This window comes from Limulus polyphemus, unplaced genomic scaffold, assembly GCF_000517525.1.
Source record: "Limulus polyphemus unplaced genomic scaffold, Limulus_polyphemus-2.1.2 Scaffold2599, whole genome shotgun sequence".
Taxonomy (NCBI): Eukaryota; Metazoa; Arthropoda; class Merostomata; order Xiphosura; family Limulidae; genus Limulus; species Limulus polyphemus.
In genome coordinates, this window is record NW_013668209.1 from 136,112 (window position 1) to 149,369 (window position 13,258).

The 13,258-nt window shown below is 34.3% G+C and overlaps 1 protein-coding gene across 1 annotated transcript in view; it reads left to right on the plus strand.

Annotated features, from left to right (window-relative positions):
• The window catches only part of LOC106467398 (cleft lip and palate transmembrane protein 1 homolog), an 85,118-nt gene that overhangs the window by 60,344 nt on the left and 11,516 nt on the right, over nt 1–13,258 (plus strand). Inside the window, exons 9-10 of the mRNA XM_013927748.2 lie at nt 3,911–4,197; nt 8,714–8,849. Coding sequence (XP_013783202.1) covers nt 3,911–4,197; nt 8,714–8,849 — 423 coding nt within the window. The remainder of the gene's footprint in view (nt 1–3,910; nt 4,198–8,713; nt 8,850–13,258) is intronic.

The window sequence follows — 13,258 nt, forward strand, 5'->3', positions numbered from 1 at the left end:
CTGTCATGTCAAACTTAGATTAAAGTTTTTCTTCATTACCCATTTAAGCCGTCTCCAGCCATTATTAGAGAGAACGTTAGTTACCATCTGCACTTTCGAATCACCACATTTAATTTGAAATCCTATAAGAGGATCAGAACTTTTAACATGATTGACCAAAAACAACATTGTTGCTCATACAGTTTGTTATCGTGTATTGTATAAACCCTCTTTATAATGTTGTTTCAAGATCAAGATAGCCCAAGTAGCTATAAATGTTAATCAATCAATAATGTAACGACTATTAACATTTCATAAACATATATTTAAATCTCAAATATTCATATTTGAACACAAACTCGGGTACTGGTGTTTGTAGTATACCCAGAACCATTTCTTATTGGTTCTAATATGATATGTAACCAGATAAACAGGTTTAAAACAATTATTTTATACACCTACAGTTTTTGAAAGATGTTTAAATGACTTCAAGTAACATAATCAAAGCAAATGTTACTGATTATTTGTCATTATTTCATTTTGGAAAGAAGTGTAGCAACATCTTCAAATACCCATGTTATTGTAGCCAGAAACTTATATTTTAGGATTACTAATAAAAATCAAGAAAAATGTTTTAATTTAGTAGTGTAAAAAGTACATTTTAAAAATATATCTTGATATATGACATTAACTAAAGAACATCGAGAAATAGTAGTATTATTAAATATTGATTGTAATTGTTAAATTTTTGTACAAGTGTAGCTGTTGACATAAAATTACCAGTAATTAAAACACATTAATATTAGTCATGGTAGTAGTTTATACATTCTAACATTCCTGTGGCTCTTATGAACTGTAGAGTATTTCAATAAAATATAATTATTGGTGTTTGAATATTTATATTCATAATCATTATATTTTTATTATCTAAATGTTGAAAATTAAAATATTACAGGTTTGAAGACTGATTAAATTCTTAGTACTTTACAAAAGTAATAAGATATTTGTTCTGTTTAATCTTTACAATAGTAGGGATACTAAGGTGAATATAGTCATAATTGATTTATTTTATAGAATAATCAATTTTCACTTTTCTTGAACACATTAAGATAGTAACTTGTGTTTTTCTATTTATGCTAAACACAACTGTTAGAAAATTTTATGTTGTCTTTCATGTTTGTAATCAACCATAATCACAGTTGGACTTAATTTTAGAATACAAATAAACACTGTTTTTGATATGACTTAACAAGTTGTCTTTGAGAACTCATGCTTAATTATAATTGCACTTGGTTCTTGATATGATTCTTCACCATCTACTTCTGATTGTTGTCTCCATTTCTAAACCACTTCCTCAGTCTTCTCAGACTTATTCTAATCTTCTTCTTTGAATGTGGTGATTTCATTATAAGGTTCTGATTATCTTGGGAATATGCTTTTTCAAATACTTTATCTCCAGTCTGAGATCTTCCAGCCAAAATCTTTATGTATTAAAAGCATGTCAGAGCTCTTTGGAGTATTTCAGCTCTTTTTTTACACTTCATAAACATATACATACTGAAGAATCACTCAGTATGCAGAAAGCCAAGGAAGTTGAGGATAGTGACAGCTACCTTGTTCAGTGGAAATAACTCTAAAATAACTTTCCACCTCTTCTGACAGTCTCTGATTTTGAGTTAATGCTCCCACCTATTCTGTATTTCAACATAAATGGTTTGGCTCACAAATCTTCTTTCTTTCTTTACCCAGCCAAGTCGACCTTCTCTCTCTCATCAACATCAGGAGGAGGCGTATCTTCTACAAACTTCATAAATAGAATAATTCATAAGCATCATCTTCTGTGAAGAGAGTTTTATATGTATGGAGGGCTCTAAATGTTTGTTGTCGTAAGTACTGTGGGAAATATTTTTTCCTTATGTTTGAGAGCATTGAGAACTTGTTTATTTTCAGAGTTTATAACTGGGGAAGTTTGTGTCTTAACTGTCAAGTGTTTCTTGAGGTAAGTGTAATGATGTAGAACAACTCATGGGGAAGTTTGTGGTTTAACTGTCAAGTGATTCTCGGGGTAAGTTTAAAGATGTAGAACAGCTCATGGGAAAGTTTGTGTCTTAACTGTCAAGTGTTTCTCGAGGTAAGTGTAAAGATGTAGAACAGCTCATGAGGAAGTTTGTGGTTTAACTGTCAAGTGTTTCTCGAGGTAAGAGCCCCATGAGCTGTTCTACATCTTTAATTAAGACACAAACTTTCGAGAACCACTTGACAAGGTAAGTTTAAAGATGTAGAACAGCTCATTCATGGAGTATTTGATTAAAGGACGGTAATCCATTTAGTGAGAGGTTTGGAAAGCTTGATTATTTTCTCAACATTTACACAGAAGCTGTCATTGTTTAAGATTTGGACATACTTTCTTTGAATAAGATGAGAAAGGCAAAATGTACTTTCTCCAATGGTTTCAGAAAAGTGAACAGTTCATTAAAGGATGAGAACCTTAGATCTTTGTATTGCCCACAAGAAGGCTCAAGATACAACCATAAGCTGTCATGAGATTATCAGGATACGTTTTTTTGGGTAACTGCCAGGCCCTCCATGTTGGTGTCATCATCAGTTACACCATCATTTTCTTCCATAGCCTTGAATATTTTGTCAGCCATATATTTACCTATGTGATTATATGGTTGTGTTGACTGTAGCAGACAATTAGTGTTGCTTTAGTAATTAAGAAATTCCAAATGGCTCATTCCATAGGTTATTCTAATCATCACAATGGAGGCCTAGTTTGCATGATTCTGTTACTTTCAGCTTTACATGGTCAGCTGTTGAAGTTGGTGGTGGTTGGAGGCATTAACAGTTGGTATAATGTTGAAAGTTATAGAATTGTATGCCCATAATAATGACTGATATGAATCTTTGGAATATGCCTGTGGCACATATTAACAATTCCCAGGCATGACTGTGCTGCTCTGTTGTAATGTCAACAAAATTTTCAATGCTGGAGTTGGAACAATAAGGCAGGGATACTTTGTGTCTGAGTCAGACAAGGCAGTATTTTCAGAACATTGTTTACTGGAAGCGCAGAAAACATCACTTTCACTAACACTTGTTTTGGTACACAATTAGGACTACTGTAACTTTCTGGTCCATTGATAGTTGAGTCTTTGTTAACTTTTCATGCAAAAATTGTATCAGTTTCATTATGGCTTTTTGTGCATTTAGTTACTTGCTCTGGTATATTGAGGAAATTCATTTTTCAATGTACAACTGAAAGTCTTTAATTGTAATTCTAACTTCATAATTACTTCCTAAAACTTCTTTTATTCTAACTCCTTCTTACTAAGTAATTTTTATTATAATTCACAGTCATTAAAACCACAAAAACTTTTCTCTCATACGTACAAGTTACAACAGTGCACAAAAATTCTGAAATCACCTAGACTTGTAGGCTTTGTCTTGTTTTCCAGTCATTATATCAATTGTTGACTTGCCGACCATTGGTTCTTTTCAGTGAATCTAATGAAGAATATTTATAAATGTACCTCAAATTTGTCTTACTAGGTAGCAGCACTATGCATAAAATATATTTGTTGGTGATGACTGGTAAGCACTCACTTGGTGGAGTGTGTCCTGAATTTTTGCTACCTATTGAGTAATGGCTGTAGGTTTTGTCTATAATATGCTACTACAAGTTCATGGAAGAAGTGTTAAGTTTAAGTTATCTTAATTAGATAGCATCTGTTACATGGGTTGCACTTAAGTGTGATTTAAAAAAACAAACTATAATATGGAAATTAGTAATGTAAGTTTGTCATTATTACCAATTTACATCACAAATTCTGAAGTAAGTTATATAACATCTTTTTCTTTTATCTACTATTGCTTGTTTTACGAGTATAAATGTAACTCTGATCTTTAATTTTATTATTTTTGTTCCTAGATATTCAGTTTTGGAAGAACAGAAAATCTCTTGAAGGCTTGTCAGTGAGATCTATCTTTTTCAATGTATTCCAATCAGTTGTGGTGTTGCTGTATGTACTTGACAATGACACCAATACCTTGGTAAAAATATCAGTATTTATTGGATTGGTCATAGAGATATGGAAGATTCATAAGGTTGTAAATGTCCAAATAAAGAGGGATCAGAAGATTTTTGGAATTCTGCCTAAAATAACATTTACTGACAAAGGATCATACGTTGAATCTTCTACTAAAGATTATGATATTGTAAGTAATACAATCTTTCCTTGAAATAAGGTTTATGTAAAGAATTAAATAATTTAAATACATGTTTTTCTGGCACATATCATTAAAAGTTTGTGGTTTTCATGGCATGAAAATGAAATTATTTTCTTCCTTGACCATCAGTTCAGTTACTTGGAAACATTTTTGGATCTGGCAGGATTTCACTGCACTAATTTATAAATAATTTACACTGGCTTTATTGGTACTGGTGGTACTAGTTTTGGGAGCTGTCTTCTTAAACACCAGCCATTGGTATCCTGTTAACCATGGAGGGCAAAAATGGAAGTCAGTGATAAAGAAATCAGAAAATGCAAAAGACTAAAAGTGGCTTTTTGGGCCCTACTTGCAATTCTGCGTACTCTTTGTTAAAAAAAAAAAAATAGGTGAGGACATATAGTTCATTATACGCAGAAGGGCAGAATCTTGCATGCTGTCTATTTTTTTATCTTGTTGACTCTGAGACAGAGTTTGTGGTAGATCAAGAGCAGACAAATGAGAATTTAGACTCAAGTTTTCCAGTCCCTTCCTCTGCTCAGACAGCTACTCAGGAACCTCGGATAGATGTCCTGCTTCTTTCTTTTTTTTTATTAACTAGTATGCCATGTTTGTAATGTTTTGAGTAATGATCCAGTGGTTTATGTATCTTCACTTTCTTTATTGGGAGAAACTAGTCCATCTAATTACCTGGTCTTTCCACCTTTGCCAGACATTGCAGTGCATACAAGGAGATTTGCAGATCATTTGAGGGAGGGTGTTGCCATGCCTTGTCCTCTCATTTATTGGATCAGCATGCCTTGGGTTTCCATCACCTGGTGAACCCTTATTTGGACTCAAAGGATAGACCCTCTACTTCCTATTTGGGGTTCTAGAAAAGATGCCACTGTTCATCTTACACAATCTGGCTTCTGCTTTCTCCTTGGTATCTTGGTTGGTTTGTTGCTGAGGCCTTTTGGAGAGAGAGACCCAACTGGAGGGAGGTCACCATCCTGCATTGGGCCTTAGGGATCTAAGAGAAGCTCCTTTTCTCAGTTTATTTTGTGGGTATTCCAGAATCCATGAAATCTTGAGTAGATGGGGCCTGTCTCCATTCTATTCTTACTCCCATACAATACCTCATACATTTTGGGGTGTTTTCACTTCCAGACTTGGCTGGGGTAACCCTTCTCCTCTATTCCTTCAGGCCATGGAACAGGCAGTTCTTTTCCTGCATGCAGAGTTCTGTCTCTTTTGGGGATGTGGGCATCCTTAGCTCATTCCTTTAGGTCAATGAGGGCCCTTCAATGGTTGTTACGGGACCAGTGGAACATTTGCACAGATGTGCTGCATTGTCCAGTGAGACTGTCGGATTCCATTGTGCTGGATCTCAGCTGTTAGTTGAACAGGTACAGTCCAACTGTGGGTATCCTTCTACCACTTCCACAGCCAGAGATACATCTGTTCATAGATGCTTCTCTTTAGGGCTGGGGTGCTTGTATAGACAATTCAAAGAACTTTGGACTGTAGAGGAAGCTTCTCTCCACATCAGTCTTTTAGAACTTTTAGCAGTTCAACAAGCTATGACCCATGATCTTGATTTGTTGCAAGGAAAGATGGTAATGCTAGTTTTGGATGATTCCACAGTAGTCTCATCCTTTTCAAAGCAAGGGGCGCTCACTCCAGATGTCTTTGTCTTTGAACAGTGAATCATCTCTGTTGGGCACAAAAACACCAAATTGTTCTCCTTGCTTGTTATGTTTTCGGGGTAATGAATGTAGTGGCCGAACAGCTATCTCGTTCCAACAATTGTTCTCCATTCATTATTATGTCCACTTTTGAACCTTTGGGGATGATGTTCAGTATATCATCTTCCATATATATATATATGTGTGTGTGTGTGTGTGTGTGTACTAGCTACCAGTAAATTAATAACTAAATTCCTGTTAGAAACAAGCTTTTTTGAGATAGGGTGTTCCAGCACACTGTCTTGGTGCTTTCCTGGTGGTGAACAATTGTTTTATGTCAAATATCACGTACAATAATGGACCGCCACTCATGGACTAACATGAGTAAAACACCAAGACATTATGCCCATCCCTGCTAACCCCTGGATTTAACATATTGGAGTTGGCTTGATTTTCAAAATAGGAAATGTGGTTCACCCATTGCACTGTCTCTGGAGCATTGTTCTTCAGGACTCCCTAACATGAGCCCCTCTTCCCTATCTCTTTTAGTGGAGCTAGTGAGTCCTTACCACTTTCAGTTTCCAGTCGCTGAAGTGGTGGACAATGGTCTATTCTTCCTGAGTGACTTGTTTACTCTTTATTCCACACAAGGAGAAGAGGACAAAGCTAGTTACCCTCCCACTCTTAACCTTGGATGGTTTTCCCAGATGTTGGGTAGGGAGCTGGTCCAGTCTAAGTGGGAGTCTCCTCATAATTCCAGTTCAGAGATGACACTTTGCTATCCAGTTGTATGAACATGGCCCTTCTTTTTGGTCATTCTCTTACTTTCCATGATTATGGAGGAGAGCCCTCGAATCCTCGTAATTCCGTACACTGAGTGTCACGTCTGTGAGCCATTGGTTGAACTTTGTTCCACATCCTCCTCATAATTTTGGGGACAGGGGATGTTACCTTGCCTCCCAGGTTGAGAAGTTATGATTTCGGTTTGTAATCCCAGGCCGAATGATCTCTGTTTCTTCAGGTTCAGTGAGGTGTGAATTGACTCCAAAATTCTGAGTTTGGTTTGTTGCATTCTGAGCTTGTTCAGGCTGGGGGGAAGACTTGTCTGATTGAATGTTGCTTGCCTTCCCTTTATAATTCCAGTGACTCACATACGACATTCTAACTTTCAGGTTGGGTGCCTGGGCTGGAATTCCGGTTTCAGTTTGTTGTATTTTGTGCTTCTTCAAGTTCGAGTGAGGATTTGTACACTTAGGTATTGCTTGCCTTCTCTTCATAATTCCAGTGGCTTGACATGCAACTTACTGTAACTTTCAGGTTGGGTTCCCTTCATATCATATTGTGGTCCCTATGCCCATCCACTACACCTTAGATCTAGCTTTCAGTTCACAGCCACCAACAACGAGATGTGGAATGTTGTATGGTGTGGTTGGGGGCCTGGACAGATCTCATGATAATGAACAATGTTGACTCTGTGGCCAGTTGGCCCTTACAGCCTACATTTAGATTTCACTTTACCTGGGCAAAGAGCATACCTGTTTCGAAAAGTAGTGCAGACCCCCACTTGTGTGCTTTATTATATCTCAATTTTGCACACCTGTTTTTCTATGCAGATGCTTTATGTGTGGATCTTGCCCTCACCAGCCTCTCCACCTGGTCAATGTGGGATTCTAGCTAGTGTGAGAGGGGGTAAGTGTGTTTGGGAAGCTTACATTTTCTTAAACTGAAAATGTATTTCCAATAATACCTCCGCTCACAATATCCCACCTTTTCTCTTCATGATAGTCAGTGTTTGGGTCTGATAATCTTGCCAGTCTCGAAAAAGTGAATAAGAAAGAATAATGTGGAGCTTATATATGGATCAGGTATTGAGGGCACGTTGACATGTGTGGAGAGAGTAACAAGATTAAAATCACTAAGGGTGATATAGTGGGGTTTAAAGACTGGAGCAAGTGAGTTAGAATTCACACCATTGCTTAGACAGGCAAAGAAGTGAACCTTTTGTCTAGATAAAGCTAAAGTGTGAGAGGAGGAAAGTATTATCGGAAATACATTTTCAGGATAGGAAAATGTAAACTTTTGTCTTTCGTTGCGTTATTTCAATAAGGAAAATTTAATTGCATTTGTTTTTAATGAAAGGAGACTTATTGCAATGCATTGTTGTCAAATATGTTTAGAATTCAGTGAAATGGATGCATCCAACAAAAAAAGAACACTTGGGTTCCCTAAGTAGCCGCAAGGATTTTTTTTCCACTAGATGTCACCATTCCTTGTCATTTTGTTGACTGCAAGAAAAGGCCACTAACAAAGTGAGCACTTTTTGGCAGTTATAAGAAGTGTGAAAGGGGAGATATTTGAATCAATTTATTTGACATGGTGTAGTAAAATCATTCATGTATATAATACTGACATGAAAAATAAAAATTATTTAAATATATATAAACCAAACAACAATAAATATACACAGCCTGGTCACAAGTAAATAGACACCACCTATTCAGAAAAAATGAAATTTTTCAGTCATATTCACATGAATTGATATATTTATAATTTAATTGATATCTAGTAGATCTTCCTTTGTCTAACTTTGATGAAACTCTGTAGTGTTTGAATTGTATGTTTTTATTTTTACTCAGATGTTTTAGATAAAGATTAGATAAAAATGTACCCTAAAGGATTTAGTGGTGTCTAATTTCACTAGAAAAAAAATAGTACATTAGAAAAGTTATTTTTACATCATAGCTGATGAAATTATGCTTTCTAGGTAATAAAGAGAGAATTGTGGTTAAAGGTTAATGTGTGTATATATATATATAATTTTTTTTTTTGTTTCTCAGCTTGCTTTCAAGTACCTGTCATGGCTACTGTTTCCTCTCCTTGGATGCTACTTTATTTATTCCTTGATCTATTTGGAGCATAGAGGATGGTATTCTTTTACTTTAAATATGATGTATGGCTTCTTACTCACATTTGGTAAATATTTTCTATTTATTTTAATCTGTTTAGTTTTAAAACATTTTTCAGTCATATTGAATATTATAATTATCATTCACCTTGTGCTGCTGCTGTTTTGTTTGGTGATTGTGGAAATGTTTAATCCTTTTGGCATGTATTTTTTTATTGTTTTTTTGTATCAGCACAAATTTTAATAGTTAATTTGTTTGATAAAACTAATTGTGTTAATATATGAGGTATCAAAATAAAGGACAAACATTTTTAAAATGGGAATTTGTCTATAGATGAAGATGAGGAAATAAGTATTTACCTTTGAAGTTTTCATGATAATTTACTGAAATGAATTTGTCTATTTCCACATCATTATTAATGCCATGTGCACTGAATCCTGTGTTGACTTACTAGTGTGATTTGCTTGGTTGCTGTCATTTTTCCTACCTTGCATTAATTTTCTAATGTGAGGACCATCTTTAAACAACTTTAGTCTTCAGTGTCTTGTTTATTACTGTGAGGTGTGATAAATATTGGAAAACTATATTGTTTAAAGATGGTACAGGTTATTTTGCCATAAAGGGTCAAGATTTGCCTGTTATTGTATTTCGAAGTATTTACACATTTTGTGAAGCAAATGTAAAACATGCAAAAGGGAAACCAAAGAGCATATCTTATGTACATTCTGTGTATTAGCTAATAAGATCACATGTTGATCAGTAGAGCCAGTCATGTAGTTACACATCAAAAACTACATTATCCAATGAAATTCAAACATCTTTGTAGTTAAAGAAGCAGTAATATTTTGCTTTATTAAATTGTTTACTGAGTGGTGTAATGTTGAAGTAATAGTAGGATACATCATTCAATTATACTGAAAGAATAAAGGATGTCATTAGCCATTTAAAGTATGAGCATCTAAATGGTAAAGTCCTGCCATAGATGGTGTCATTTGTAACAGATACCATCATTAGCCCTCAATCTAATAATCCTCATCTAGATGCTTGGTACATCTTTGAGGAAACCAGATAATACAAACCTCGAGTGTTGACATCAGGTCAAAGGTAACAGACATGCCAACTTTGTTATGTGCACACTCGGCTAACTGATGTAACAAAAGTTTGGAGACAGCTCAAATAAGTAGTAAAAGAGACTTTATTACAAACATATACCATTTTGACAGGCTGTTTTTATAACAAATGTTGCACATTTGTTATAAAGTTTCTTTTGCTACCCATTCAATCAATCTCCAAATTTTATTTTCTAAAAAAGTTGATTCCTTATCATCAAATTTAACTGATGTGACACTTGAAACATGAACCCAAGTGTTTGTTGTACTTAGTAATTTGTTCCCTGCTGGAGATCAATGCTACAGAAACCCCCTGGACAAAAAGCAGTTTGTACTGTGGCCACTGTTATATATAAAGATGGAAGACCATAACAGTTGTAACGGAATGGATATGAAATTTTTTTGGAGAATACATGTGCAAGAGCAACATTTATGTACGAATGATTCTGAAAAATCTTGCGAACTAACTGATGATTGAATACTTTAATGTGATTGGACTGATACTTATCTTCCAGGATTACATACTGGGTTATACAATTTTGTATTTGGAAAATACTTATGCTGTATACAGAGCACTGTGTTGATTCATTCTGCTTTGGTGAGCAATTTTGTTCCTTTGTATCTTAGGTTTGGACAAACTAGCCACCAAGAATTGATAACTAACCACATCCTTCCTAATGAATTGGATTTTTTGGTAGAAAGGAACAACAGTGTTGTCATCCTTGTTTTTAAATACCACATATGAGTATAACATAGAAAAGTGCCAAATATGCATTCCAAAGGCAAGGTTACAATATATACAAAGAATATCCATTTTTCAGACAGATGAAGCTTTTACCCATTGTGTCAATCCTTGGTTCTGTCATGTTGATGTGATAAATAATGATGCCTCAATTACTTATCACATATTCCAAAATGATTTTGAAAACGTTTGCACCTGAATACAACTGGCACATAAATTTAGAAACAGAAAAGTGTTGAGTGTGCATTGATGAGCCAAAATTATAGTATGCACAAGCGTGGCCACTTGTTAAAAATATGAAGTTTGTATCCTCAGATAGGTACATTGTATTAGTCCATGTTTTACTGATGGCTTAGATAATGATGTAGCAATTATTTACTGCACATTTTGAAATTATGTTGAAAACATTTCTACCTGGATACAACCAAATGACTTAGTTGTTGTATGGAAGAGGAGTTACAAATGCATTGGAGGTTCTTCTTGAACTGGCTCTGAAAACTCAGGTTCTTTTTCAGCAGAATGGATGTAACAGCATCGTGGAGAGAAATGTAATCTTTCAAGGCTCATCAACTGGTATTTATCAGTCTGCATACTCCTTGTATAGGGGATTATGTGAGCTGTTATCTGTGCCAGATAAAAGTAGGTGATTCAGCTCTGGACTTTCCACAGTTCTGTAAAAGATGTCTATGGCCACTTACTCTAAGCAGGTGGTTTGATTAATATGCTGTAATTGAGTTCTTAACAAAAGAGGGTGAAAAGGATGTACACACACACATCAATTGTTAGAATAATATATATATATATATATGATTCTATTGTTTAATCATCTTGAAGACAGTCTGATGGGTAAATCAGGTGTACACAAGTGTATGCATAACACCACTTCTACGTTTTACCAAACTGGTATGATGAAGTTCATGAAATGATTTAAGGCACAGTATTTAATGGTAATTGTGTCCAGAAATAATTTCTGGTTGCCCATAACCTCAGCACCATTGGTTATAATTTGATATGATTGGCTTACAAGAAATGAAATTAATATTTTTAGTTTATTTTAATTCTATCAAAGGCTGATAGATTTTTATACAAGGAGTGCGGGATATGCTTGTATAAGTAAAACATAGCTGGTAAAATATTGTACCATTCAGTTTGCATAAGTAAAAAAAGATTATAGGCTTAGATTAAGGAACAAGTAGTATAGAGTAAAAAAAGAAGAATTGGTAGATGAGAAAATTAATATTATTTACAGGATGTGTATGTTTGACAAATTGGTGTTGCTGCAATGTATCATTTATAGCTGCAAAACAATAGCGTGTAATTAAAAGAATTAGGTATAGCAGTTAATATTTTCCGAGAATAAACTGCTATAATATATTACTAAATCTATATTCTAAGATAATTATTAATTGGGAAAGACAGTGGAGAAAAATTGTTTCATAATCTTTTAACTCCCTCACTATGGGCAGGTCAAAGTGTGCATGTCAGAACTTTTTAGAGAGTTACGTTCAAGACTTAATTAACCATATCGTCGCGGGTCAAAGGCCACGTCATCATGTTTGTTGACTCGCATGCAAAATTTTATTGAACTACTATTTTATGAATTTATGTCAATAAGTTTAGTATCAAATTGTAGATTATAATTCAAATTTTAATATTATACATTAGTTAATTTCTTAATTTAAAGGTAAATATTAAAAAAACACCTAAATATCAATTCTTGTGTGTCACATGGTATGTTGAATGCAGCATTACTTCAAATTAGATGTTCATGATGTTCAAATACAAAGTCTATAGTTTCTTATGAATTAGGAACTCAAATTATGGATATTGTCAAGCAAGAATATAATATATGAACATCCTATCTTTTCTATTTGCTGAGATATCACTACATGTACTGAATCAAACACAGTGGGCTTGCCTACTTCTGGCCATTTTTGGAAACACTTCCTTATACACACTTACTTCTGTCAATGACATGTGAATAACCAATTTAAAGCTCAGAATGTCCCCCCAAGTGGATTTCTCAGCCTTTTTGAAATATTTGGGCAACAAACTCGTTCTTTTGATGGTAGATTTCAAATGGTAATGCAACACTTTAGTGAGCTTGAAATTTCATATTTTTTTAGACCCAAATACAGCTCAGTTACTAAGCTTGATAAATTATAGTGAAATTCTATGGTATTGATATAGTAATTTATGATGTTTGGTTATTCAACTTTGTATATATATATATAACCTAAAAAAAATTATTTTGTTTCATATCCTCCACATGCAAAATTTTAAAAGACTTAGCAACCTACATCAAGCAGCAAAGGTTGTAACTAGAAGACATAATTGTTTGCATTACTTCTTCATTTACTCTTCTATGTTTAAGAAAATAAGTTCAAGAACTTATTTCTAATTATTATAATAGTTTATATACATATATAATGTATTATAACAGAAATGTGACTATTTTACAAAATACTAGTCCACTAAAGCATAGCCAAGACAGGTCATTTGTAAAGACTAGTTTTATATTCTTGGATACGATATCATGAGTGTATGTGTGCTGCATCATTGTAACTTCTGTAATGTTAGCCAGGCACGACTGAAAGGTCAATATAATAAAAATAATAAATATAT